Source organism: Spodoptera frugiperda, chromosome 10 (genome assembly GCF_023101765.2).
Source record: "Spodoptera frugiperda isolate SF20-4 chromosome 10, AGI-APGP_CSIRO_Sfru_2.0, whole genome shotgun sequence".
In the NCBI taxonomy this organism is placed as follows: domain Eukaryota; kingdom Metazoa; phylum Arthropoda; class Insecta; order Lepidoptera; family Noctuidae; genus Spodoptera; species Spodoptera frugiperda.
Window position 1 is genome coordinate 4,459,810 of NC_064221.1, and position 25,422 is coordinate 4,485,231.

Sequence of the window (25,422 nt, forward strand, 5' to 3'; positions counted from 1 at the left end):
AAAATAAACTTCATTGTTAAATAGTAGAGTGTAGACAATCTATTTATAGTTTTAATTATTATAAGTACAGTACAGATAATTTATAATTACATTTATTGTACGTTAGTTAATGCTTTTATTGCTATTTGAAATTGTATTTATGTATTTTAAGAGTCGTATCTAAACGTGTATTGTAAGAGGTCGACCTCTTGCATCATTTGGACTTGAAATACTTTTTTCTGGGTTTGTATCTTTGCAGTTTTGATTGTAAACCATAATTTGGTTAGGTATAATATGTCTTTATGATATTTTCCGGAATTATCCGTTTTATTTCGTAATTAGTATATGAGTTTTTGTGCCGAATATTACGTATTTACCATTTATTAGGTAAAGTTATGTTTTAATAAAATTTGTAACTATTTCTCCTCCCATATGTAATACAAATATTTACTTGTAATATCTACGCTACCTGTACTGACTAGATTTTTTCTCAAGCGCCTAGCGTTTTCTTGTCTGTAAAACACACGAATAATAAAAATCATCCAAACTGCAGGCGCTTCTAAAACTTAACTTCGAAATATTTGAAAGTTGAAATTTTTATTTGATAATAAAATAATTCACGGCTTTTTATCCGACGATTTTAAACAAATAAAATTATTATCCAATACATTTACCATTTGAATTCATTAAACAATTTTATTAAAAGACAATTTAAAATGTTTCGAACGAAAAAAAAAATACTTAACACATTTTACCGCGTTTTTTTTAATGACAGCTGTCAAACCTGTAAGCTTCCTGATTGTATTTGTATTAGACAAAGGAGTCCAGTGTTCAGTCCACAATTCCACATTCTCTTTCGGATACCTGCGACCTTCACGACCAGTCTATCAAGTGGCTAGCAGACAAAGAAACGATGGAATATATTAACTGCTAACCGAACGTTATTCTGGTAAACAAAGCGAGAGATATTTATAAAGAGTTTGTAATAAAAAGCTTGTTGTCTATGATTGAGGAAATGATTGTGTCTATATATACGTATTAGGTATAGGATAGTTTTTGTATCCTCATTCCAATCTTATTATCTTGTTATTTCTTAGTCGTATTCGGTATTATTTTGATAGTGTTGCTTGCTAGCAATAATAGGCGTTGCGTTTAGGCGTTTTTGCCATACCTATTATTGGAAGCAAGTATAACAGCTCACACATAGGACCCACTTAGCTTTAAGTAAGTGATACTTCGCGACTGGGCTTCTCCCAGTTATGCAGTCTCTTTGGAGCCTTTAGGCTTAAGTCATTCTGTCCCCTACATTATTATTTTTTTTTTTTAAACGTTGCCCCACACTAGGATTTTCTCCTGTGTCGTGGGTGCGTTTACAAACATACAATTTCACATGCACGTGACACCCAGACCCGAAACAACAATTTGTGGATCACACAAAGAGTTGCTCCGTGCGGGAATCGAACCCGCTACCCGTTGCGCGGCAGCCAGTTGCCCAGCCACCGCACCAACCGTGTAGTCATTGACCGAGGGAAGTGGAAACCGTTTTCTTTTTCTTCTCCTCTAATAACATCTTCTGATTTATTTCGTTGCGGGATCCAAGTCAGTTATTTATGTCCCTGGAACGCGCCGGACTTCAGTGTTCCGGTGTTTTCATGGTTGTATCTACTGTAGATCCTGGCTTACAGGAGTTGCAGCGATTTGCGAGATTGTGGCGTCTTTGTGTGATCCGCAAATTATTGTTCCGGATCTGTGTGTGATGTGAACTTGTATAACTATTTGTAAACGCACCCGCCATACAGGAGAAAAACTAAGTGTAGGGCAACGTTAAAAAAATCTTTGCTGTTCCATTACGTAATAAATCAGTCTCCAAGGGGCCTGTCGGTATTGATAACACGATAAGAACAGACGAAAACAAAGTTTGGCATTTATCTACACATAGCAACATTACCTACCTATCTACATAATATAATCTTGACAACTATAGAATATACCTAATTATAGATATAGCTAAAGGAATAAGTATTTACATCAATAACAATATGATTAAAATAATCCTGTAAAATTAATGAATTATTACGATAGGTGTTGTGTTTAATCCTAATTACGGTTAGGTCGTTGGAATGACCGCTAACTTAGAGTTGGTTCAAAGTCTAGATCAGATTTCAGTTTCACATGGGACAAAGAATTTTTATGCATAGACTCTTAAAAAAATAGGACGCTACCTTACATAAGACTATAGATAGGCATTTTTTTAAATTAATTCTCAAAATTGATAAATACTGAGTAAATAATGAGTATTCAATCGTTTTTACTCTAGTACTTACCAAATGAAGTGGATAAATACCCAGTATTTGTCGATTTTGAGTATTTATCTAAAAAATTGCCGATCTCTACATAGGACACGCATACATAGTGAACCGGGAAGCGCAACACAAAGCAGTAAAATCAGAAGCCACCTAATCAGTTAATTATTTAGAAAAATACCTAAACACAGTACGGTATGCTTTAGAAGAGATTATTTTTAAAATGATACGTTAACAAGCAATTAGACGAATAATATCGATATAGGTACTTGATAGCCACTTCACGAGATAATCACAGAATTATAAATACAAGTACCTACTTGATATGGTTACTGTAGCGACAACGGATTAATTCTACTTTTCTTGTTTTTATTTCGCGAAAATACGCACCCTCTATAATGACGTACCCTTACGTACGAGATGGACATGGAGACTGGGGCTAAGGTTTGTGCTTAAACAATCTCAATCTGAATTAAAAATTCCCTTGGTATTTACTAGACGAGGGGGTTTCCAAAGTCAAAGCATTTATTTCAATTAATCCTAAATTATATACTTAGGCACTTTTGAAACGTCAAATTGAATTGTCCATCAGCCTATCTGTCAGTGAAGCTAGCTGCTCCATGAGGATTTTACACCTTGGGGTCAATGCCCTTTTGAAAAAAAGCATGGGTACTTAAAAAAATATTTTTGAATTTCGAACTCGCAGGATAACCGAAAGCACGGGATATTAAAAAATGGAACGGTAAGCAATTCTTTGTTATCCAAAGCTGCGGACAACGTAACAGGTTACCGGGGCTCCGGCTCAAAGCAGGAGTAGGAACGGGGTGGTTTTTAGTCAGTAAGAGTCTTACTCAAGGCAGGAGAAGTCATTAGACAATTTTCCCCCCTCAAAAACAAAAGGCAATCCTTTGTTCTTTATACTTGCACATTCTGTCAATACTTGATACTTTTAACAAGTACAACTTTTGCAAGCTAGTGACATTTCATTATCTCGACATTTTAAGTAAAGTGCTTAATACAAATCAAGATTGATATTGTATTAAACGTGTAAAATGACGTAGGAGACACACCCAACCTTACTCGTATATTCGTAGGTAAACTCGTTGCTCAGTAAATATCACAAATCTTGAATCTCAAGCCAGTGGGTGTGTCTATACTGGTTCCAATAAATTTTCCGTAGTCCGTAGCATCAAGAATATGGTATTTAAATATCAAATGTTACTATTCCGGTCACGTCTACATTTTCATATTATTGTATTTTTTTAATCTGTATCTAGGCGGATTGAGTATAAAGTGATGTCATCGTGTCACCTCTTTAGTACAGATTTTTTTGTTTATTTTTGTATGGGGTGATTTTCCAACAGATGTAGGTATGTAATAGCTAAGCTGTGAAACTATGTGACCGTTTCCACTGATAAGCTATGTAGCTGTGCAAGTAAAATGTGCTATGACGATGCACTGCCACAAAGTAGCTGTGCAAGGAAGATGCGCAGGTCGAGTATGCGATGCATCAATGGTAGGGAAGCCATACATAGCACGTATCTTTCCATATAAATAATATAACAGTCCGTTTCCACCAGTGAGTGCTAAGCAATGTGTACCAATTAATATAATTGGTGGAAGCCAAATGCATCCACAGCAAAGTAGCATAGCACATTTCTAAAATTAGAATAAGTTTTAGTATCTAAATAACTAGTAAACTAACTAACTAACTCCTCCGTTGCCGTACAAGTTTACATACATGTAAAGTTTCAGCTTTCAGCAGATTTGTAGTTCAGGAGTTTGGGCGGTGTGTTGTCTGCCCGTTACTGGGAATACCAGTAACGGGAAAGTTTTGCATGCTTTAGTATAGAGTGACTTGTTAAAAACGGATATATATAATTATCTAGTCTCGTAATGAGTTGTAGACTACTAGGTACTATAAGTAATTTTCAACATTTTTTTCGGAAACACTGAGCTGTACAACAACTACAGTTTAAGTTAATAGTTAATGTAGGTATAGGTGTAGGTATATTAATGTCGCGAGACGATCTCCGGCCACCGTAAGTGCGGGCCTGCGGACGGCGAGCAAGGGTAGCTCACCGCCCGAACAGAACCAGACCCGTGCGTACGGCGCGTAGCGTTCCGCGCGCGCCTCAAAGAGCCATCAGACCACCACAGATGGGGCCCAGCAGGGCTGATGCCTGATCCGGAGCTGCGGACTACCTAGCGGGTTTACCGGGGCTCCGGCTCGAAAAGCAGGAGAAGGAACGGGGTGGTTTTTAGTCAGTAAGAGTCTGACACTCCTTCTCGCCTCGCCCAAGGCGGGAAAAGTCATTGGATGATTTTCCCCCCTCAAAAAAAAAAAAAAAAAGGTATATTAATGTAGCCTAAGTTATAAATAGGTTATTGAAATATTTACATTGAATTTAAGTGCTACTTGGAAAGAGTAAAATGTAAACTGTGGTTAAAAATCTAAAACAACTAAAAATCAATAAAGATACTTTACCAATATGGAACTTTTTTTATTATTATGTAACTTTTTTATTATGTCGATATAAAATATTATCAGGAAAACAATTTTAAAAATGCAAGTAATGTCGGTACGTTTTGTTGCATGAAAACTCTTACCAATCTTTAACTTCATCTTAGTCCCACTAAGATTTTTTAATTCCCTCTTTTTTATAAAAATTCCAATCTGGTCGAAGTACGGAAACTAATACAGATCGGTCCGTCCATTCATTTCCGAAACAAAACGGCAGAAACTTCCACCCACCGAATAAAACAACGTTACAACTTTTAGTTGGATGCAGCTGATATTTTTTCCAGTGGAACAGTTGAGTTGTTTATTTGGAACAGGCTGTCAAAGGATTGCTATGTTCAACAAACTAAACTATGTAGGTCTTGTTAGTAAATATTCGTTTTGGAGTCAGTTACGTTACGAATAGAGAGGAAAATGTTAAGCGTCATAATGCCAAAATGTTAGGACACAGGATAGAGGCTTATCCGAAGCTGTGGACTACCTAGCGGGTTTACCGGTTCTCCGGCTCGAAAAGCAGGAGTAGGAACGGGGTGGTTTTTATTCAGTAAGAATTTGACACGGGGCCCCTTCCGCCTAACGGGAGAAGTCATTGGATGATTTTCCCTTCTCAAGAAATAAGAGCATAGAGGCTTAACCAGATTTGACTGAATAGAACCCTTTTTTGGAGCATTTTCAAGTATTCAAGTAGTCAAGTATTTATTGCATTTACTTTAGTAATTAAAACTAAAACTGTCTATTAAAAAAACAATTTGCGCGGGTAAATAAAAACAAAATGGCCGTCCCAAATATGACAATCAAAATGTTAAATATTAAAAAATAAACACTGGCAGTAGTGGCAGTATAGACGACAACATTGGACACTCAGTTGCCATTAAAGGAAAAATAACATTTACAAACAACTTCCGAACAACCTTTGATATGTTTACTTTACTATTGCTACTATCAATTAGATCATAAACTCTAGTTAATCTAACAAAGTACACAAACTTAGACTTAGAACTATGATCAATGCTCTATAGTACACTGTACAAGTAGAATCCAGTTTGATCTAGTTTTGTAAGCCAAAGACTGGGCGGTTTGGACTTGGCACCGTGAGTAACGACATGAATGCAATATCTTTGTGTTATCTGTGTAATTATAAGTTTGTGGTTTATTCTAGAGATAATATTGTTTATGTCATTCGGGTTTTGAAAGGAGGTAAAAGATCGAAAATTAATTAAAAAAAATCGTCCCAAACTGACAATATTTAAGTATTTTACCTAGAAACACTGGCAGTAGTGGCAGTATAAACATTGACTAGGTTGTTAAAAGAAAAATAATCATTTACAAACAACTTGTCGAACAACTTTGGTATGTTTACTTTACTATTGCTACTATCAATTATGATCATAAACTCTAGTTAAACTAACAGACGTACACTTAGACACAAACTTAGACTTAGTAAGCTATCGATCCGTACGCCTATAGTACACTTACAAGTAGAATCCAGTTTGATCTAGTTTTTAAGCCAAAGACTGGGCGGTTTGGACTTGGCACCGTGAGTAACGACTTTTTGTGTTATCTGTGTAATTATAAGGTTTGTTGGTTTATTCTAGAGATAATATTGTTTATGTGATTCGGATTTTGAAAGGATAAAATGAAAATTACAAAAGAAATCGGACTTATATTGGGTATTTAACGTCAATTTTCTGTCAAGGATAAAATAGCAGTAACTTCCTAGCCGGCCTATTCAAAAATAAACGAACTATTGGTTTTCGCCACTTGCTTAACTACTCATTCTGATGAGCCGGCAAGAGCTGAACCTAACACATTGAACTTCGTGGTACCACCGGTGATCCTGATGGTAGCGAACAATCGCCACCGCCCATGGATACCAGAAACACCAGAGGCGTTACAAGTGCGTTGCAAAGTCAAAGTCAAAGCATTTATTTCAATTAATCCTAAATTAGGCACTTTTGAAACGTCACTTTTGCCGGTCTTGTGGGGGTTTGGAATTTAAGGATTGTTGGGGAAACGGAAAACGCAAACGTTTCATGTCGGTTTTCTGTGAGGCCGTGGTATCACTCCGGTCGAGCCGGCCCATTCGTACCAAAGCATGGCTCTCCCATTTTAACGTCACAACCACAGAGTACCTACTACCTTCTTAATTAATGTGATTCATTCAGCCTAAGCCACAGTAAGAAGTCACGTGGATACAGCGTAGATACAGCCATGTACTTACAGCTGATAAAACGTAACAGTACATGTCATTGTTTTATATTTTTTTATCTACAAGTATATACTTTAATGTGTGTACTATGTACTTTTCATTAATTTATTTATAGAATTGATTTCACATGAATTCTGTGAACGGTTTTTATTAAAACATAGGTACTGTGTGAAATGTTTTTAATTTGGATGGTTGATATTCTGAAGGTTTTGCTTAAATTAATGATGGATTTGCCTTAAAACTTAAAAAAGTCCAAGTCAAAAGCAAAAATTATTTATTTCAAATAGACCAAGAAGTTTTGAACGTCAAAGCAAATAATAATATTAACAATGTCTGTCTGTCTCAACTATTTGCTCGTTCCAAAGTGTAGGTTCCTATGGAGAAGAACGAGCCAGAAACTCCATAGGATACTCTTTTTCTATCAGATTTACAATACAATAACCCTGATCATGCGTGCTGAAAGGATGTTAATTATTGGAAAAGAAACACGTATTAAATAATGTGATGTTTGGAGTAGAATGAACAAACATTAAAGCACGTAGACAATCATGAATCATGACACAGCTGGCTAAAAGTGGGTGTGTCACTCAGTATGTGCACGCCTGACAACCACGGTGGGAAATAAAACTCACGATTTAAGTACATTACATAACAATTTATTATTATTCTTAATCATTAATTTTCATCTAAAAACAGGTACGAAATGGTACGATACTTAATTTTAATGTATTCAAAACAAACCTGATCATAGACAAGTCTGTTTTTTTTTTCGTTTTTTAAATTTAGAACTAGCTAAATATTGGAAAATGTAAATCGGAACGAGTTTGGTGACATTAGGTAAACGTCAAATTCAAATTTAGTTGTTTAGTAAGTGGTATTTAAGTTTTTTAATAATTATTTTATACTTAATTAATTTTCCGCAAGTCACAGGTAACTTACACGTGCCTAAAAATGGCTCAAAGTTAAAGGATCAAATGCTTATCTGCAGAAAAGTATTAAGTTCTTACTTATGTATGTGATCGACATTTAAAAGTACATTTTAAAGACATCTTGTTGCTATGTGATGTGTTTTGATAATACCTACTTACTTTGGTACGGGGATTTAAGTTAAGATTTTCTTTCATTAATTCACACTTATTTATTTAAATTCCGAAAAACATAGTGTATGTAGAGCCTGACTATCCCGATATTGAGAATTAACTCAGCCATTCAACTTAAAAATGGGCGTGTTTCTTAATCCAGTGACTTAAAATAATATTAGTTGATGTCCAAAATTAAATGGCAATAAAGGACAGCTAGGTATACTCATCATCAGCCTACAAGTGGCCACTGCTGACCAAAGCTTCTACTCACATAGAATCAACACCCTTACTCAACGCGGGTTGGCGATTTCAAACTTATATTTAGAAATTATACTAAGCCCAGGATTCCTCACGATGTTTTCCTTCATCGTTTATCAATAAAATTATATTATTATCCAAATAATCGAAGTCCAGTATTAGTAATTATGAGTAAGAGTCATAGAGGGCGTGTCCTTTACCTCACAAAGATAAGATTATAAAAAAATTACCCTGCTTATCTATTACCGGGCAACTACAGCGCCACTGTAATGCGGAGGGAAATTTCGGAACTAAAAAAACAGTTTCGAAAGTTTCGTAGCGAGGCGACTGAAAGTGAAGTAGGAAATCCAACGGAGTTAGATTGGTCGCTCAGAGTTGTAATTTTTGCCTGTATTTTATTTAGGTTGGAAAGTAGTTACTATGTTTTAAAAGTGGGAGAGTCATGCTTCGGCACGAATGGTCCGGCTCCACTGGAGTGATACCACGGCCACCACAGGTGTTATAAGTCCCGTGTAATATGGGGTGACCCTATTGCGCCACACACTGGCACAATTCTCAGGCAGACTCCGTGCTACTACTGAGAAATTTTCGGCAAAAAAATGCCCAGTACGTATTACTTAGCCCGACTCGGGAATCCCACCCACTCAACCAACAAGGCAGTCGTAGGCATTTAAGTATAAATAAAACAAATACAAAAATAAAGTCAATACACATATTAAATTAGCAACAGGCGGGAATGTTTCTTTTGCACACAATAAAATTTTGCACTCATCTCCCTTATCAGAAATTCACACGGCATGTCATATGACTGGTACTTTCCGTTGTGATATACAAAAAAAAACTGATGTAAAAACTAAAAGATTGTAAATTTATAAATATTAAAGTTATCTGGAAGAACTTTTGACCTATTGGGTGTCACGTAGCGTAGTAAAATGTGCTAATTCTGTCGGCTAGCACTTGCCTTGCATCACTTTGTTATCTGTGGCTCGTCCCATTTATTGTTTTACTAGTACCTACTTATAGGCGAGCCTCTTTGATTAAAGAGTTCTAGTTCCAAGTTTAAACTTTAAATGTAGTCTATATTTAGTTTTAAATACTTTTCTGTGGTCTACTACAGCAGGGCTATATTCATTGTATGTTTTTTTAGCAAGGATCTACAATTTGCCGTAAACTAATTAATTAATTTAAATTAATAATAACGGTAAACTAAATTAAATTAACGTAGAAACCAAACATCATAAGCTATAATTATTGAGACCTTCATTTAATTACAGATTGAGATAATCAGTAGGTAGGTATTAAATTTTCTTCTAGCAAATCAAAGTCTAGGTTTATAAGTAGGTATTACTAAGTCTGTCCTAATTATTACAAAGGATTATGTACTATATGTATACATATAGGCGTAAGTTAGGAGCTCCTATGTGGCATACCTGAAGAAGTTCTACCAAAAACGATTTAATTTTCAGTATTTACTCGTTTTTAATTTCACCATAAATCATTACAAAACACAACCAACACCGTAACAAATAACCACAATAAACACCATACACAAGAAATACCATAATTAAGTAATAAATAGTTTTACAATAAATAGCAATTTATAACAAACTAGCGACCCGCCCCAGCTTCACATGCATGTATTATACAATATATAAACCTTCCTCTTAAATCACTCACTAAATTAAATCTTTAAAACTACGCAACGGATTTTGTTGCGGTTTTTTTAATAGATAGATTTAAGCATACAAAGCGACATAGGGACAGAGAAAACGACTTTGTTTTATACTATGTAGTGATTCATATTTTCCCCCGCCCCACATAGGTGAATAGATCACAAACATTTCCTTTGAATCTGGAACATTCGAGCGATGCCAGTCTAACTACAAACAGCACATCAAGCTACCCCTTTACTCACAAAACATTGTCAACCTTATCACCAATGCACTAAAACTTAAAGTCTAGTGTACATCTATCTACGTAGTTACATTTTGTATAGCTATTAGAATTTCTAAGAAATAAATCTGTTTGCTACGGTACGCTGTAGTAGTCTATGAAAGGGCTTGTTCCTGGAAAAACGAGCGATGCACCCGTGTTTTAAACTAGTTTATGTATTTACTCTGAGGCAGTGGGGGGTGAAATCGATAACAAGCGGGGTGGGGGAGCGTAAACTGTAAATTGGAATCCAAAACGTAAAAAGTTCATATCAGTTCGTTTTGGTAGTAATTGGCATTTTTCAAAACATTCATAGTTTTCAATTCTTCGTTAGTTTTGTTTAGTAAAATTGTCGCTATCATAAAAATAGGATAGATGACTGATTTTGATTTTAATGTCTGTCGTGTAGATTATTTTAAAATATTAGACACGTATTTTTTATTTTCTTACGGAAACAAATACTTTCGAACATATTATATTGATTTCAAATATCACCTGACATCACTTCTAGGTACGTTTTATACGTAGGAAATGACGTATTTGCTCCCGCACCTAAACTTTGATTCGTTTTATCTAAGTATTGCTATCTTATATGACAAAATAAAAAAATACGTGTCTAATATTTTTTCATTACCTAGACGGACTAAATAGATTTTAAATTTTCATACCCCGTCATCATCCCTATTGTTAGTCGATCAACATTTATTTTTAACCCTCTCTATCTGAGAGAAGATCTGTAACTTAGTTTACGTATTATAATTAATCTAATAGGTACATTAAGTTATTAATAGTGCCAATGTAATTACTTGTAATTAGACCAAGTATTGATATAAGTAATGACGGGAATTATCACTAATATTGCAATATCAGAGACAGTCAGATAAACAGTTCTGTTTAATAACATTAGTTACGCATTTAACTGGATATTAATATTAAAAACATACATTATGTAATGACGTCAAACATAATATTGTTAAATATAGATAAAGTACATAAAAATGTTTTATTTTGAATTGTTTCCGCGTTTTAAGGAATGAAGGATAAATAATGATAATTCCTGTTTTGTATTTTTGATAGTGTTTAAAGTGTGGGAGAGCCATGCTTCGGCACGAATGGGCCGGCTTCATCGGCCATACAGAAAACCGACGTGAAACAGCGCTTGCGTTCGTAATGTTCTGCTCATACTGCGGGGTTTTAGTCAGTAAGAATCTGCTCTTATTGACTAAAAATCACCCCGTTCCTACTTATGCTTTGAGCCCGAATCCCAGTCACCCGCTAGGTTGTCCACAGCTTCAGATGAACTAAGTCTACCTACGGATCCATTTTCCATTAACACGACTTAAATATTACTTTACAACAATCTTCGAACGTCCAACCTTTTCACTTAGTTATATTATATTATAAAATGCATTACACTAATCCAGAGAGTTCACCGGTCCCCCCAACGATGCGCTACCTAAGCCGAGTCCCCCCCGGGCGGTCCTTTGAGCAGTCCCAGTTTGTGTAGACTTTAATAAACATGATTGCTTGGTAGCAAACCTCTGTGAAAGGGGTTTTATAGAAATAAAATTGTATATGTTTTTAAACTGAGAGTAGTAATAAACATATTTGTTACCATTCCTACTCTTGCATCGTTAGAGATTGAGATTCTTAATCCCCCTGTCGACGTGGAGATTAGTTCAAACTCTCATTATGTACAAAAACTTCAGGATGACTTTGACTTTTTATGATATATAGGTAAGTCGGTAAACGAGCAGACGGATCACCTGACGGTAAGCAATCGCCGCCGCCTATGGACACCCGAAACACCAAAAGCGTTACAATTAAGTGCGGTGCCGGCCTTTTTGAGGTTAGGAATTTAAGGATAACCCTTAAATCCCTGCACACATTATAAGCCCGTCATGATTGAAATCGATTTTGGTACATTACATACATAATATAACCAAGGCCAATACTACCCATTCATGGACAAACAGTAATGTAACCTTATTTACTTGTATCTACTGTGGCATGCGTCATAGTCACAATAATTGTGATCTATCTCCAATTTATTTCGTTATGCTGTTGTATTTTGTCCATTGGCAACTATGTTTGCTTACGTCATGTGATGTAGGAAGACTTATTGATCAAATTGTGGCGGTAAATTAGATGGCATCCGTTACTCACTTGTTTTATTTGCGTTTCATACTGTGTTTGTGTACGTAGTAACTTCTGTTAGCGGTTTCACTCGAGTCTCTGTGGGATAAAAAGTATGCATATTGAATAGTCAGGCGTTGCTTTGCGGAAATTCTTGATCGCTTGTAGATTATTTACAAGCGGAATGAAAACTAAAAATGTATGGTATTGTTAGTGTAAAAAGTATCTTATAAACCGCAGTTTTTAACCCTAAAGCCTAAACCCGCTTTTAGTCTAATCGTGGTGATTATGGCAAACCCCGAATGATGAAGAGAAAACTAAATAGTCCAACACTGAGCTATTATATTTGTAACAAGCTATTAATGTCAAAACCGTACCTAGAGACGTTACTAAAAAAGAAAATTATAAAAACTATAGAAAAAATACATATTTAACACTAGCTTCCGCCCGCGACTCCGTCCGCGCGGATGTCGGTCTTCGCGTGGAAGTTTTATTTCTCCATTTTGAGTAACTCTGACAATGACATCTTATAAATATCTATTGGACCCAAATACGGCGAGGCCCATAATAATTAAGGAGATCCCTCTATTGGTCGTTCTGTAGAATAAAACTGAAAAATAAAGATATTATTTCTACGTATTTTTCCAGGATAAAAAGTATCCTTATACCCAGGATAATAAGGTATAATTATACCAAGTTTCATCAAAATCGAACCGTTAGTTTTCACGTGATGCATGAACATACAGACAGACAAAAATTAATCACATATTTGGGTTTGGTAACAATCCAGTGCCATTTATTCTTTCAATATTTTCAATGTACAGAATTGACCCTTCTAAAGATTTATTATAATATTTTTGGTTTTAACCACATAGTTCCCGATCTCGCGGGATCTCTTCAAAAATGAGATGTGGAAGATATTCCAGGGAACTCTTCAAAAATCAACATAATGAGCTCTGCGTTTGAATTTAATAGATGTATACTCACTTAGGGCATTGAAAAAATAGTTTAAAAACGGACTTAAACTAACTTAAAACTAAAGAAAGCTACGAATTACGAATTTATAACAATTAAAAAAGAAACTATATTACAACCTATCCTCTATGCTATAATAACCAAGCTTAAACTAAATAATTTAAAAGAAACGACTTAAATCTAATCTAATTAAAAAAAAATTAGACTTACAATTTTATTAAAAAAACTAACTACAGTAACTACTAAAAATCGATATCAAACTAAACCTACGTTAAATAGTTTAACCAGAAAACCAGGAAAACCCAACAAATAAACTTATTACTCCGTTAGAGCATTTTCTTTGTACTAAATGTTTTATTATATTGATATTATTTTTTTCATACCTTTTTACTATTTATTTACTTTTTTCGATAAATTAAAACAATAACATGAACCGAAGTCGTGTAACGATCGACATAGAATTATTTATAAATAATTTATTTCTTATTTTTATTTTTTGATTTTTGAAATAAAAATATATCTATGTCCTTTCTAAGGTTCTAAACTATATCTGTACCAAATTTCAACCAAATCCGTCAAATAGTTGCGGAGATTAATGGTATAAGCATAGAATGTTCGACGTGATTCTTTAATTTGACATAACTTTTTTATTTATGAACCGATTGACATGAAACAAACACTAAATGTAAATTTAAGCATCCCACAATATATTCGTGAAAACCGCATCCAACTCGGATCAGCCGTTTCTGAGATTAGCGCGCACAGACGAACAGACAAACAGACAAACAGACAAACAGACAAACAGACAAACAGACAAAAAAAAAGTTAATTACATTTTTGGGTTCGACATCGACATAACAATAACCCCTGCTATTTTTTTTATTTTTATTTTCAATGTACAGACAGCACTTTTCTACGATTTTATTATATGTATAGATTAGATAGACACAAAAATCAGCGTAAAACGAGCACAAAATACCTACCTACCTACCTACAAATAACTATATAACAAAGTCCAAAGTACTATAAACAAAGTAAAAAAAATCATAGAAGTAAGCGTAATAATCTAGTAATGTGTAGGGCAAGCAATATTGTGCATTCCGTAGACACAGACACACGCCTCCGATGACGAAACTTACCTTGAGCTTACAACTTGCTGACGAAATACACGTCTTTAGTTACATTTATAATAACAAACAACTTGTTTCTATCTACGTTTATAGGAACCTTCGGAGTTATATGTATAGGAGATAGTTAATCATTTCATGTTTAGGGAAATTAATATCTATCTGGGTAGATAGTTTTGATATAAGATTTTACGATGATAACGTTTATAATGATTGTGATCTTATATTAAAATGTCACTCATGTTTATGCAGACTTTTACGTTATTTATTTATTTAATTCAACAATTAGGTACATCGGTAGACTACCCTTTAAGTAACTGAGACTTACTTCGGTACCTAACCGAAAAAGTCTGCTTTCCTTATTTTTCTTTCTTTCTGCTTTTTATTTTCTTTTTTTTTCAAATATTGTGATAATATGATGACACGACAATACCAAAATCCATAAACATTCCCTTTTTTGTCTATTTCCCCGCTAAAATTTAAATGTCATGAAAAAAGAAACAACTGTCAAAAATTGGCGGGAATGTTTTTTTTTAGGATTGATTGTAAGTTGTGTGTAAGTTGTCCATGAATTCGCAACGGTTGACACCGAATGAATTGATTAAAATATACTCCGATAAAATGCACCACATGATTAGCTGGTGGATGATGCAATAAGGCTTGCATCTTGCCCGCATGTCACACAAAGACATTTCAGTCTTGAGAGCAATATCGACCCTTCCACTTATTGCTTATAGTATCTTAATGTTTTATGGAATAATCCACTGATTTTGTAATAGAAAGAATCAAGTTTATGGTCGTAAAAAATCCGTTTTTATTTGATTACAATACCAATGCCATATATAAGAAAGTTGGTACCTAAACTGGCTAAAAACTGCCAAATCACTCTTATGACTCTCTAATAAGAATCAAGCAATCTGACGATAATATTTTGGGATCGGCAAAAAATCATAACATTATCAGCATTACAAAACAAATCAATAATAGTAGAAAAACAAGTTGATACGGCGGAGTGCACACGTCACGACACACCCGCGGGCTCGGCCAATCAGCGCGCGCCGTGCAAACACTCCTCCACTATATAATGCGCGCGCGCTCATTTCAAATCATTGCGCTTCTAGCCTTTGGACACGCATAGTTATTAAATGGGTTACAACTTAAACGTCATAGGATATTATAGGTGGCTAATATTTCTCTTCAGCTTCAGTAATTTTGATCGACTTTAGCTGTCTTTTCGTTAATTTTCCAGTTTTAAAGTATTAATTAATTTGTTGAATAGTTTTTAATTATTTCTCTCTATTAAAAATGTTGCACTTTAACACCGTCCCCGAAGACTACGTGAGGAAGACCAACCAGTAAGTTTTTTTTTTAATTTTATTTAGCGTCCATCATCACAATCATCACGTTCATCTTCTTAAAAAAAATACCATGAATTCTCTCAAGAAGTTTATTTGTTTTTTTAATTATTTTTTCTTCCAAATATTTCCGAGACACTAGAATAATTTGTTTCATTTTTTCTATTATTTTTAATAGGTACTTGCCATTATTTAACATTGCATTTTCTTAAGGAACTTTTAAAATATTTATTAGGAAGTATCTAATTAAATAAATAAAATAATTGGACTTGGCATTCAAATATATCCATAAATTTATTTTCAATTTCCATTTATGAAATTCTAGAAAACATTATTTTTTTAGTCTAAATCATCTTTAATCTTCCTTACTACTTACATAATTGAAATCCATTTAGTAAGTAGTACATATTATTTAAATATAATGTCCAAAATCATTTAAATGCCCACGTGCATAATGAGTATTATAATAACTAATTCATTATAAAGCTATCATTACATCAATCTGACTTACTTTAGGTGCTTGGGAAATAAATGCCACAAAAATACATTTTCCAACACCAAATTTTCTTTATAATAATTTTCATTATTGATTGTGAAGACTTCTTGTAAAATAGGTACCTACTAGTATTTTATTTTAACCGAATTTAAATACTCAGTGCCAATCACAACTTAGGTAATTGAATGATTAAAATATGTCAGGAACAAAATATTGCCCACTTTTCGTATAAAATTGCATAAAAATCCACTCGATTTTCATTACTTTAAACAAAACGTTGCAATCCGTCTCTCGGGTGTCATCACAACATCGATTGTTCTAAGTTCAAATTTGAATCGAATTACGAATCGACCTACTAAGCGCGGTCAATGTCTTCGGCCGTGAATTAAAAAGTAAAGTTACCCAAAATTAGTACCCAAGGTTTATATTCGTCTCCGGCTCGAAAAGCAGGAGTAGGAACGGGGTGGTTTTTAGTCAGTAAGAGTCTGATACTCCCTTTCGCTTCACCCAAGGCGGTGGTGAGGTGAGGAGAAGTCATTGGATGATTTTACCCCTCAAAAAAAAAAAAAAGGTTTATTCGAATATCTCGAATAATAAGAATTATTTAAATGTAAGAAGCATAGACATAACATGAACTTAAAAATAAAAATTAAGACTAAAACATTTACAACTTAAAAATTAAAACAGTATGCATTATAAGAACCATAAAAAACAGAAAATAAACAAAAAACTACTAATTTACAGCGTTTAAGAAAGAGTCCTCATCACAGTCGTGAGATAGGTAGTGACCAAAAACAATTTTGCACTCGTCACCTCTTTGCAGACGGCCTACGTTTGTATTGTAAAACATTTTACCTATCTATTAGCAACTCTCCATCTAGTACATTAATTATGCTATGGAAGATTTTGCCGGTCGTTGACAGGAGAGCAAAATAGTTTATACCTATTTTAGGTCATGGTCACCATAAAATACCATAAGATGATAGTAGGGCATTTTTTTAATACTGCTATGTTACTAAAGTCTTATTCGTCTATAAAATAAAGCCTATTTAAAAACTCACGACACTAAAATGTGTATAAAAAGGCCTCTACATTGGTATAAAATGGATTGCTATTACGGTCTTGCGGTACAAAAACTATCTTTAATGCAACAAATATCGATCGATCTAAACATAGATTCAGAACATAGACTTTTGTGCCGAACAGTAGCTAGTATTCAGGACTTTGTATGTGAATTTTTCATTTAAAATGGCCATTACAAGTACATATTCGATTCATTATACACATTGCACATGTAAATAAAGAGACTTGTTGTAGTTATTCTAAATTCGGTTGAATACTCTTCCCGACAACCCACAATTCATCGGTACTTTTAACCATTACAACTTTTTCTTAAAACAGGAAAAAAAAATTCATTTTCTAGCGGGAATTCAATACCCGTAGTTAGCTTCATAGAACGGAAAATCCAAATGTTAAAAGGTTATAAATGAACAGCTATTGATCGATTTTTGACATTAGTTGTATGTAGCAATTATAAAAATCGAGATCTTTTGACCGACTGACTGACTGATCGATTTCTATTACTACTCTACTACATCAAGTTCCTTATTCACACATTTAATACAACATATTACTAAAGTCTACCTATGACTAAATCAATCAATATAATCCACGATATCTCACCATAACATTACGAAACAGTACAAAGTACTGCGATAAACAAATTGAAATAACCTCCAGCTTAAATTGACCGACATTTTGTGACCGGTTCAAAGTTCTAAACTAAAAGGAACTGAATGCTATTCCACGCGCAATATTATAACAGATAAGAATTATTAATTGTCAATAATTAATGTGTTATCGGAATATTTCAACATCGATATTTAATGTTCTTCAATGTCAAGGAGTTTTGATTAAAAGAGTTTTATTTATTAACGATTTTAATCTGCAAAGTGAACCCATGGAAACGTATCTCTAACTCTATATTATGTATTATAAACAAAGCCAGAAATACATACATAGTCAAAGAGTTACCAACCAATAGGCTCACCCCCTATTACATGGGACTTGTAACACAAATGGTAAAAAGTGGGTGTACATTGTATAGCGGTATTACGTGCCGTAATGTGCACCTCTGTCTACCCCTTCGGGGATAAAAGGCGTGACGTTGCACCACCAAACAGTTACGTGAGTAAGCCGATAACATAATAATTTAATTTAGTATGTCTCACGAAAGTTATAATAAAATTATATATATTTAAAACATGGTATTACATTACCTATCTACACATATAGGTACTTTATATGAAAAATTCCTAAAATTAAAAACATTCATGTTCTTTTCAATAACATAAATTGATATGCTACGCAAATTATTATATCAACATTGTGACGATCATAGGAAATATTATAAACTGCAATGACGTTAGTATTCGATGTAATTCAATCGTATTGTACCTAATTAATACAGGTCATAGGAGATAACATTCAACTAACAATTACATACCTACTTATATCTTCGTAATAAACTATACAACTATCTTTCCCAACAGGCTAGTTTCCTACTATGTAGTCAAATTCAATACTTTTTCGAAACGATATTTTCTATGAACTTTGTATGAAATACTCTATTATGACGTCATAAGTTTTTGACGTCAAATAGCAGACTTATTTCTAGAAATTTAACTAGAAAAAATCGAAAATTAAGTAGTTCATCAAATTTATGAATGAGAGTGTGATTATTTTTGAATATTTTATTGTATTGAAAAGTTGTAATAATTTATTTTTGACCAAGGATACTACCCAATTTAATAAAAATTTTGACATGTCAACTGTCAAGACAAGTCAACCATTTATGGTAAGCGTCCACAGGTCCGCATCGTACGCATCGCACGGATCGCATCAAACGGATTGACTGCGTCCGTACGATGCGGATCAATGGACGCAGTTGTATGAGTTTCTATACAAGACTAACTAAAATCCGTTGCGTGCGATACGTACGAATACTTTTGTAGTCTTAGAAATTGGCGCGCAACGAAACGTCAAAAATTCAACGTGTAATGTGTTTTTTTTTTGTTACAGGTATGCTCAAGTGGCACTGGCATGCGGGCGCGCGGCCCACCAGGCGGCCGTCCGAGGCGCTACCTCCCCCAACCCTCAGCTCGCTGCTTTGACTCCCAAGGTAAAAATAGCCCTAACGCCGAGACGAATCGATTTTATGACAGGAAATCATATTCTATTTGGCCTTTCGTGTTGGAGGAAATTTTCTCATAGACATCGTATTTACAGACAAGATTATTTCTATTACTAATACTAGCGACCAGCCCCAGCTTCGCATGGGTGCAATGGTGATATATTATGCGTGTATTATACATATAAACCTTCCTCTTGAATCACTCTATTAAAAAAACCGCATCAAAATCCGTTGCGTTGTTTTAAATATTTAAGCATACAAAGGGACATAGGGACAGAAAAAGCGACTTTGTTTTATACTATGCAGTGATTTCCTAATTAGGAGAAGCATTAGTTATGATAAATAATTAGCAATAACATTGTTTTCATAACTAATTAGGTCTTAATTAATTCATTAATCCAATGTTTTTTAATGTTGCACGTGGCCGTATGATTATTATCTATTGTTTTAAATCACCATTTAAAAGTAATAATTTCTTAAACACCTTTAAAATAAGGATAATGACTCATTACAAAATTTTTAGTCATTATTCAACTGCAGGACAATTTACAAAGTGAATGCTATCGTGAATTATTAAAGGGTTCAGTCGCACGGTGGTGTAAGCCATTATCTAATCGATAGGTTGAAATTCTTCGTTTGTAGGGAATGTCTTGCTTTCTGGCTGGAAAGGATAGGGGGGTGCATTTTGTATGGATAATAAATGAGCTCTGTATGTGGGACCAAAATGTTAAAAAGGATTGTCTGTAATGTTAATACGTATTAATAAAAATGATTCTAGAGACCTGATTAGGTACACAAAGAACATATTATCTAACCTCACGCCCATCTCCCATAGGGGTAGGTAGAAACAATGAAACGCCATTTGCGACGAATCTGACATATACAAATAATGATAATAACATCGTAACTTTAAGAAGATTACAAATAAGAGCCTGCAACCAAATATCAGAAAACAATTTCTGGAAAGACTTCAGACTATTACATTTACCAATCCCTTATTAAAATTCTCCTAAACTCCTCAGGTCCGTGCCTTCGTGGAGCGTTCAGCAGCTCTCTGCCAGCCGGAACACGTCCATGTGTGCGATGGCTCGGAGGCCGAGGCTGCTGCTCTACTGCACATCATGCAGCAACAAGGCACCTTGAAACGGCTGCCGAAGTACGACAACTGGTAAGTGGACACTTCAGAAAGGTCTAATCCCATAAAAATAGTAAACTGAGGAATGATATTAAGGATTAAAAATGAAAAAGAACAAGAAAATAATCCATGATGTCCAAAATGTTGACAAAAGGACATTTATCATCTAATTTCAGAAATCACCTTCAAACCGACTTCTGTCTTCGCTTTTCGGATGCTAAAACCCTTTTTCCTCCACCAGCTGGTTGGCTCGCACCGACCCTGCAGACGTGGCCCGCGTGGAGTCCCGCACCTTCATCTGCTCTGAGAAGGAGAGGGATGTGGTACCCGTCGCCCGAGCTGGACAGAAGTCCGCCCTTGGCAACTACATCGCCCCTGATGACTATGAAAAGGCCATCACTGAAAGATTCCCTGGATGCATGCGAGGTAAGTTCCAGAATCCCCTAAAATGTCCTTTGAAAAGTGGCTTTGGCAAACTCAGAGAATATCCAGTTTTGAGGATATGCAGTTCGTCTTTTCCAAGTATTGTAGTTATAAAGATCTTAGGAAGGCGTTGACAGAAAATCTAAAAGTTAAACAAAGATTCTAATGCCGATTTTAGAAGTGGATATTTACGAACCTCTTACCCATTTCAAGGATAAGCAATGACGTGTCAAGCAAGCATGCACAAACATGACCTTTATTATTATAATACCGTTTTTTCAACCAATTAACACTACTAAATGTTATTATGACTTAAGTTTACTTGAAAGCGGAAGCCGATTGGCTACCTGGTTCTACAGTAACATAAGACAGGCGTAAGACATAACAGAAGCTCGATATCCATCCAAAACATACATGAACGACCATCGAATGTTTACAAAACAATTTTCCAGTAAAAAATGGAAACCTTATGGTGGAAAGGGGAAACAAAAGGCTATTTGTTTCGATTTAACAAAGAGAAACCGTACCTAGTCCCCAAAATGTCCGATATACGCGTATCTAGTATCTACGTACATATTGTATAACTACTCAAAGGGCTCCAGTACCGCGTGGTGCTTTGATGAATGTCTATATTAAATCTGTGTTTGTGTATGCATGCATGTCAGTCTGTCGACAGACTCCCCTCAAAATCGATACAGCGAGCCCGAGTCCCGGGCAATCCGCTTATAGGTACTCCTGTAATGTTGTAATTGGTAGATAGATGCAGGTACGCCGGCAGATTTAATCAACAAAGAATCAAAGATTAAAATATTTTTTTTAGGTATAGTAAAAACTTTTTTGTTGTAGGTGTCAAATATTGTAATTTGTAATACTGGTTGAATGCATTCCGGACTTTTTGTCTATGAAACAAAAGACGGAAGACTTTTGAAATTCGAACGTATTTCTTTTTCTGTGTTTTTTTAATGACAACGATTCAGATGATTACTAACTATCAGACGTAATTAATTTAAAACCTTTTGAACTCATCATCGTTAAAGTAATTAGGTCAACTAATTAAGAGTCTAAACATTAGTAAGATTGATAAAATATTTAATTAAAATCATTGTTGTGTTTTGTCAACAGGCCGTACCATGTACGTGATCCCATTCTCGATGGGTCCCGTCGGATCACCTCTGTCCAAGATCGGAGTCGAGATCACAGACTCGCCATACGTCGTCTACTCTATGCGCGTCATGACTAGAATGGGTAAGTTCACACGTCCATCAAAAATATCAATTATCGCAATAACACATCAACACAAATTATTACATTTTATTGTGTGTGTTCTACCAAAATAAGTTGACCCATTAAGGGCGTGGCGGGAAGAAGGAAATACATCTCGTTTTTAAAATAACGTGTCAATTTATACTGGATGCGACTGGTGCAAAATCTAGGCTTCGGAGCCCGTCGGATCGATAGAGCGGGACTGATTTGTTGTCTCGCTCTAACATGGAGAGGTATCTATAAATAGTACCTAATTGTATAGGTACAAATGGCGTTTTTCGATTTTCCGCCGTACTGTTACTTAGCGACCAATTACGTGCTCGCTATTGCTAGTAATTATGTCTGTATTCGAAATTAGGGGTTCTTAATTAAGTGTTTATAGCAAAGCGGATAAATATTGCAATTGCGAGCGAAAACGCAGTAGGACGCTAGCAAACATCTACCTATAGTCAACTAGGAATTTTGGAAAAGGTAACCATTTTAGTTTTTAGAAGGCTTTTGTTGACTTCTAGGTAAAATTCTAAAAATAAAACAACCATACACACTACTAAAACATTTATTTCGAAAGGGGACACAGACGCACAGCTTACATAGTGATTACACACACGTAGACAATAATGAAATTACACATAGGCCCATAATCTTAAAAAACCTATAAAATTAACTAATACTGTTAAACACAACACTTAAATGTATTTAAAAACTAAATTAAAGTCTATCCGAATATTGAACATAAACTTATATTTACTTACAATAAATAAAACCCACACATACAGCATTTACACAAAACAACAGACGAACATCATCACAAAATAGAACAATTCGGATGTCTTAAATCTAATTTATATTTAATTGTAAATGTTTACAAGAATACACTTAGGGGGATCGGGGTAGGGGGAATGAGGGACACGACTACAATAGGCAGGGTGATATCCATCTCCCAAAGTCTGATGGATATACCCTCGTATACGTAGACAGACACAAGAAATATACATTTAGATATTGACAAAGAGATATATAAGAATATGGTTTGAATACAGAGTAGTATCTCCAAATCTGAAGGCTTAAGCCTCTTCATTATCCTCAGTATCAGTTTCTGGATACATGATTTCCCCTGCCTCATTCGTTGGTCTTCCATGGGCAGCTGGGAACATTGGCTCCTCATCCACTGGAGGCTCCGGATCAGGCTGCACATAAGCCAGGTCTTGAAGCAAATTGGGAGCTTCCCCATCCGTGTAACGCAACTCTTCTTGCAAAATCGACAGCTTCTTGGGTCCAAGCTCTCGTGCCTTCTGCAGTATGTTTAAAATGTTGGACCAAGCGTAAAAACGTTGGTCCTGGTTCAAAGCCCGGAGCAAAGGCACCAGCATCAGTGCGAAATGCAAGTTCTCATCTATTGGTTCGTGTTTAGGTTCCTCTATTTTAGGCAGAGGTATGAAGAAGGGTTTCTTCTTCACCTCATGTTGTTTAGCGAAGGCCGCGATGTTGTCTGCAGATGTTGACGCCGTTGGGGCATTGGCTTCTTCAGATTTGAGCGTGTCCATGACAAGGTCTAAGTCATCGTCGTTGTTGTTAGCGGCAGCCGTGGCTCCGGCTCCAGAGTCTACCTCCATGACGGGTGTAGTCGGAATAAGGAACGACAACTTTTCTATTTGCTTTTTTTTCCTAATCCTCCCAACTGTTGTCCTGACTCCGTACCCGGACTGACGTAGAAAGGTCTTCTTCAGCCGGAACCACTTGGACTGTACTTGCCGCACTGTAAAGAAGAATAAATAAAAATTTAGGATTCTGTCGACTTCTTTAAAATTGGGCGTACAAAGACTGGATATATGTCAAGGACAATTTCGCGAAATTTCTACCTTATCTAGTGATCCGATTAAATTTACACAGGTTTTACAATTTTTCATCACCTTTTTCTTCACCGAGAAATCGAACCCGGTCGTTTAAACCGCACTATATCGCTAACACCACTCTCTAACAAATGAAAAATTAATCCAACCCCGCTTTGATAAGTTTCAAAATAACACAATAGTCGCGGAAACTTGACACACGAAACAAAACTCACGATTACGTACCTAACAAAAAAATTTAAGCCAAAAAAAATATTAACAAAAATGTTTGACAAAAGAAAATAAAATATTTACCTTTCTCGCGTTTCTTCCTGGCACTCAACTGGCGGAAATTCTTGCAAAGCGCCTGGCAAACCTCTGTCCACTCTCTTTGCCTGGCGACCTTCTGTATGTACTCAGTTTGCGCCCTGGTATACAGCAAAGGTCGCTTTTTGATTTCGCAAATCAACTGATCCACATCAATTACTTGATTGGTGTCAGGACGTGCGTCAACAATGGACATGTTGCCACTGTCTGTCATGATAACGCGACACTGCCGCGCGGCAAAACGGCGCATCTCAACACAACTGCAGCGACATCTAGCCATGCACTTGTAAAAAACTAACAACTTTACAGAATGCAAACTCAGTTACAAACTACCGAAAAAACTATATTTTTCTTTCATTTCTTGTTTTTTATACTTTGTAATGTTTTCTTAATAAAATATGGTTATATTTTTACTTTGTTGTAAAGAAAAACAATTAAAATTTGAATTTGTAATAAAGTCGGGGTTCTCATAGAATACGTGTTGCGTGGGCCGGCGTGACGTAGGTGCGCTGCTGTGCCCGAACACGGGAAAACCAATCAGAGGACAGGGAAATGACCGCGCGGATCTTTCGAATAATTGACATGTAATAAATCTGTTTCCTTTCTCAAGGGATACTTGAAATCAATTTGATTTGTTAAAATCTAAACCTCTCTTTAGTTTACAGTCCAATTTTACTTAATAATCGTCAGTTGTATGGTAAAAAACGTGATTAAATGTTCACCCTATGATGGCATAAATTTGTTCTTTCATTGTCTCATTTATTCATAACTTAGGTACTATATTACTGCTTATCTAAGTCCTGTATTTTCTTCATTTAATTTTGTATATAAAAGATGATAATGCAGTCATGGAAGATCCAGCTCAATATGACTAAAGAA

At 35.2% G+C, this 25,422-nt stretch overlaps 2 protein-coding genes across 3 annotated transcripts in view; one reads left to right on the top strand and one right to left on the bottom strand.

The window, feature by feature from the left end:
* The window catches only part of LOC118277526 (phosphoenolpyruvate carboxykinase [GTP]), a 47,155-nt gene that overhangs the window by 18,333 nt on the left and 3,400 nt on the right, over positions 1-25,422 (top strand). Inside the window, exons 1-5 of one of the 2 annotated variants that reach the window (XM_035596358.2) lie at positions 15,622-15,877; positions 19,455-19,554; positions 20,589-20,734; positions 20,943-21,127; positions 22,247-22,369. In XM_035596358.2, coding sequence (XP_035452251.2) covers positions 15,828-15,877; positions 19,455-19,554; positions 20,589-20,734; positions 20,943-21,127; positions 22,247-22,369 — 604 coding nt within the window. In that variant the 5' untranslated portion in view covers positions 15,622-15,827. Of the gene's footprint in view, positions 1-15,621; positions 15,878-19,454; positions 19,555-20,588; positions 20,735-20,942; positions 21,128-22,246; positions 22,370-25,422 lie in introns of those variants that run through there. The other variant, XM_035596359.2, reaches the window with a different exon arrangement.
* Positions 22,928-25,222, bottom strand: LOC118277529 (uncharacterized). Its single transcript, XM_035596363.2, has 2 exons — positions 24,532-25,222; positions 22,928-24,143 (listed from the first exon to the last, which is right to left on the bottom strand). The coding sequence occupies exons 1-2, from the start codon at positions 24,821-24,823 to the stop codon at positions 23,452-23,454; spliced, it is 984 nt and encodes a 327-aa protein (XP_035452256.2). The 5' UTR covers positions 24,824-25,222; the 3' UTR covers positions 22,928-23,451.

Excerpts from the sequence above, each read along its gene's own strand:
- LOC118277529 (XM_035596363.2), bottom strand. The coding sequence starts at position 24,823 with ATGGCTAGATGTCGCTGCAGTTGTGTTGAGATGCGCCGTTTTGCCGCG. Across the intron at positions 24,144-24,531 it reads CAGGAAGAAACGCGAGAAAG|TGCGGCAAGTACAGTCCAAG; the intron begins GTAAATATTTTA and ends TCTTCTTTACAG.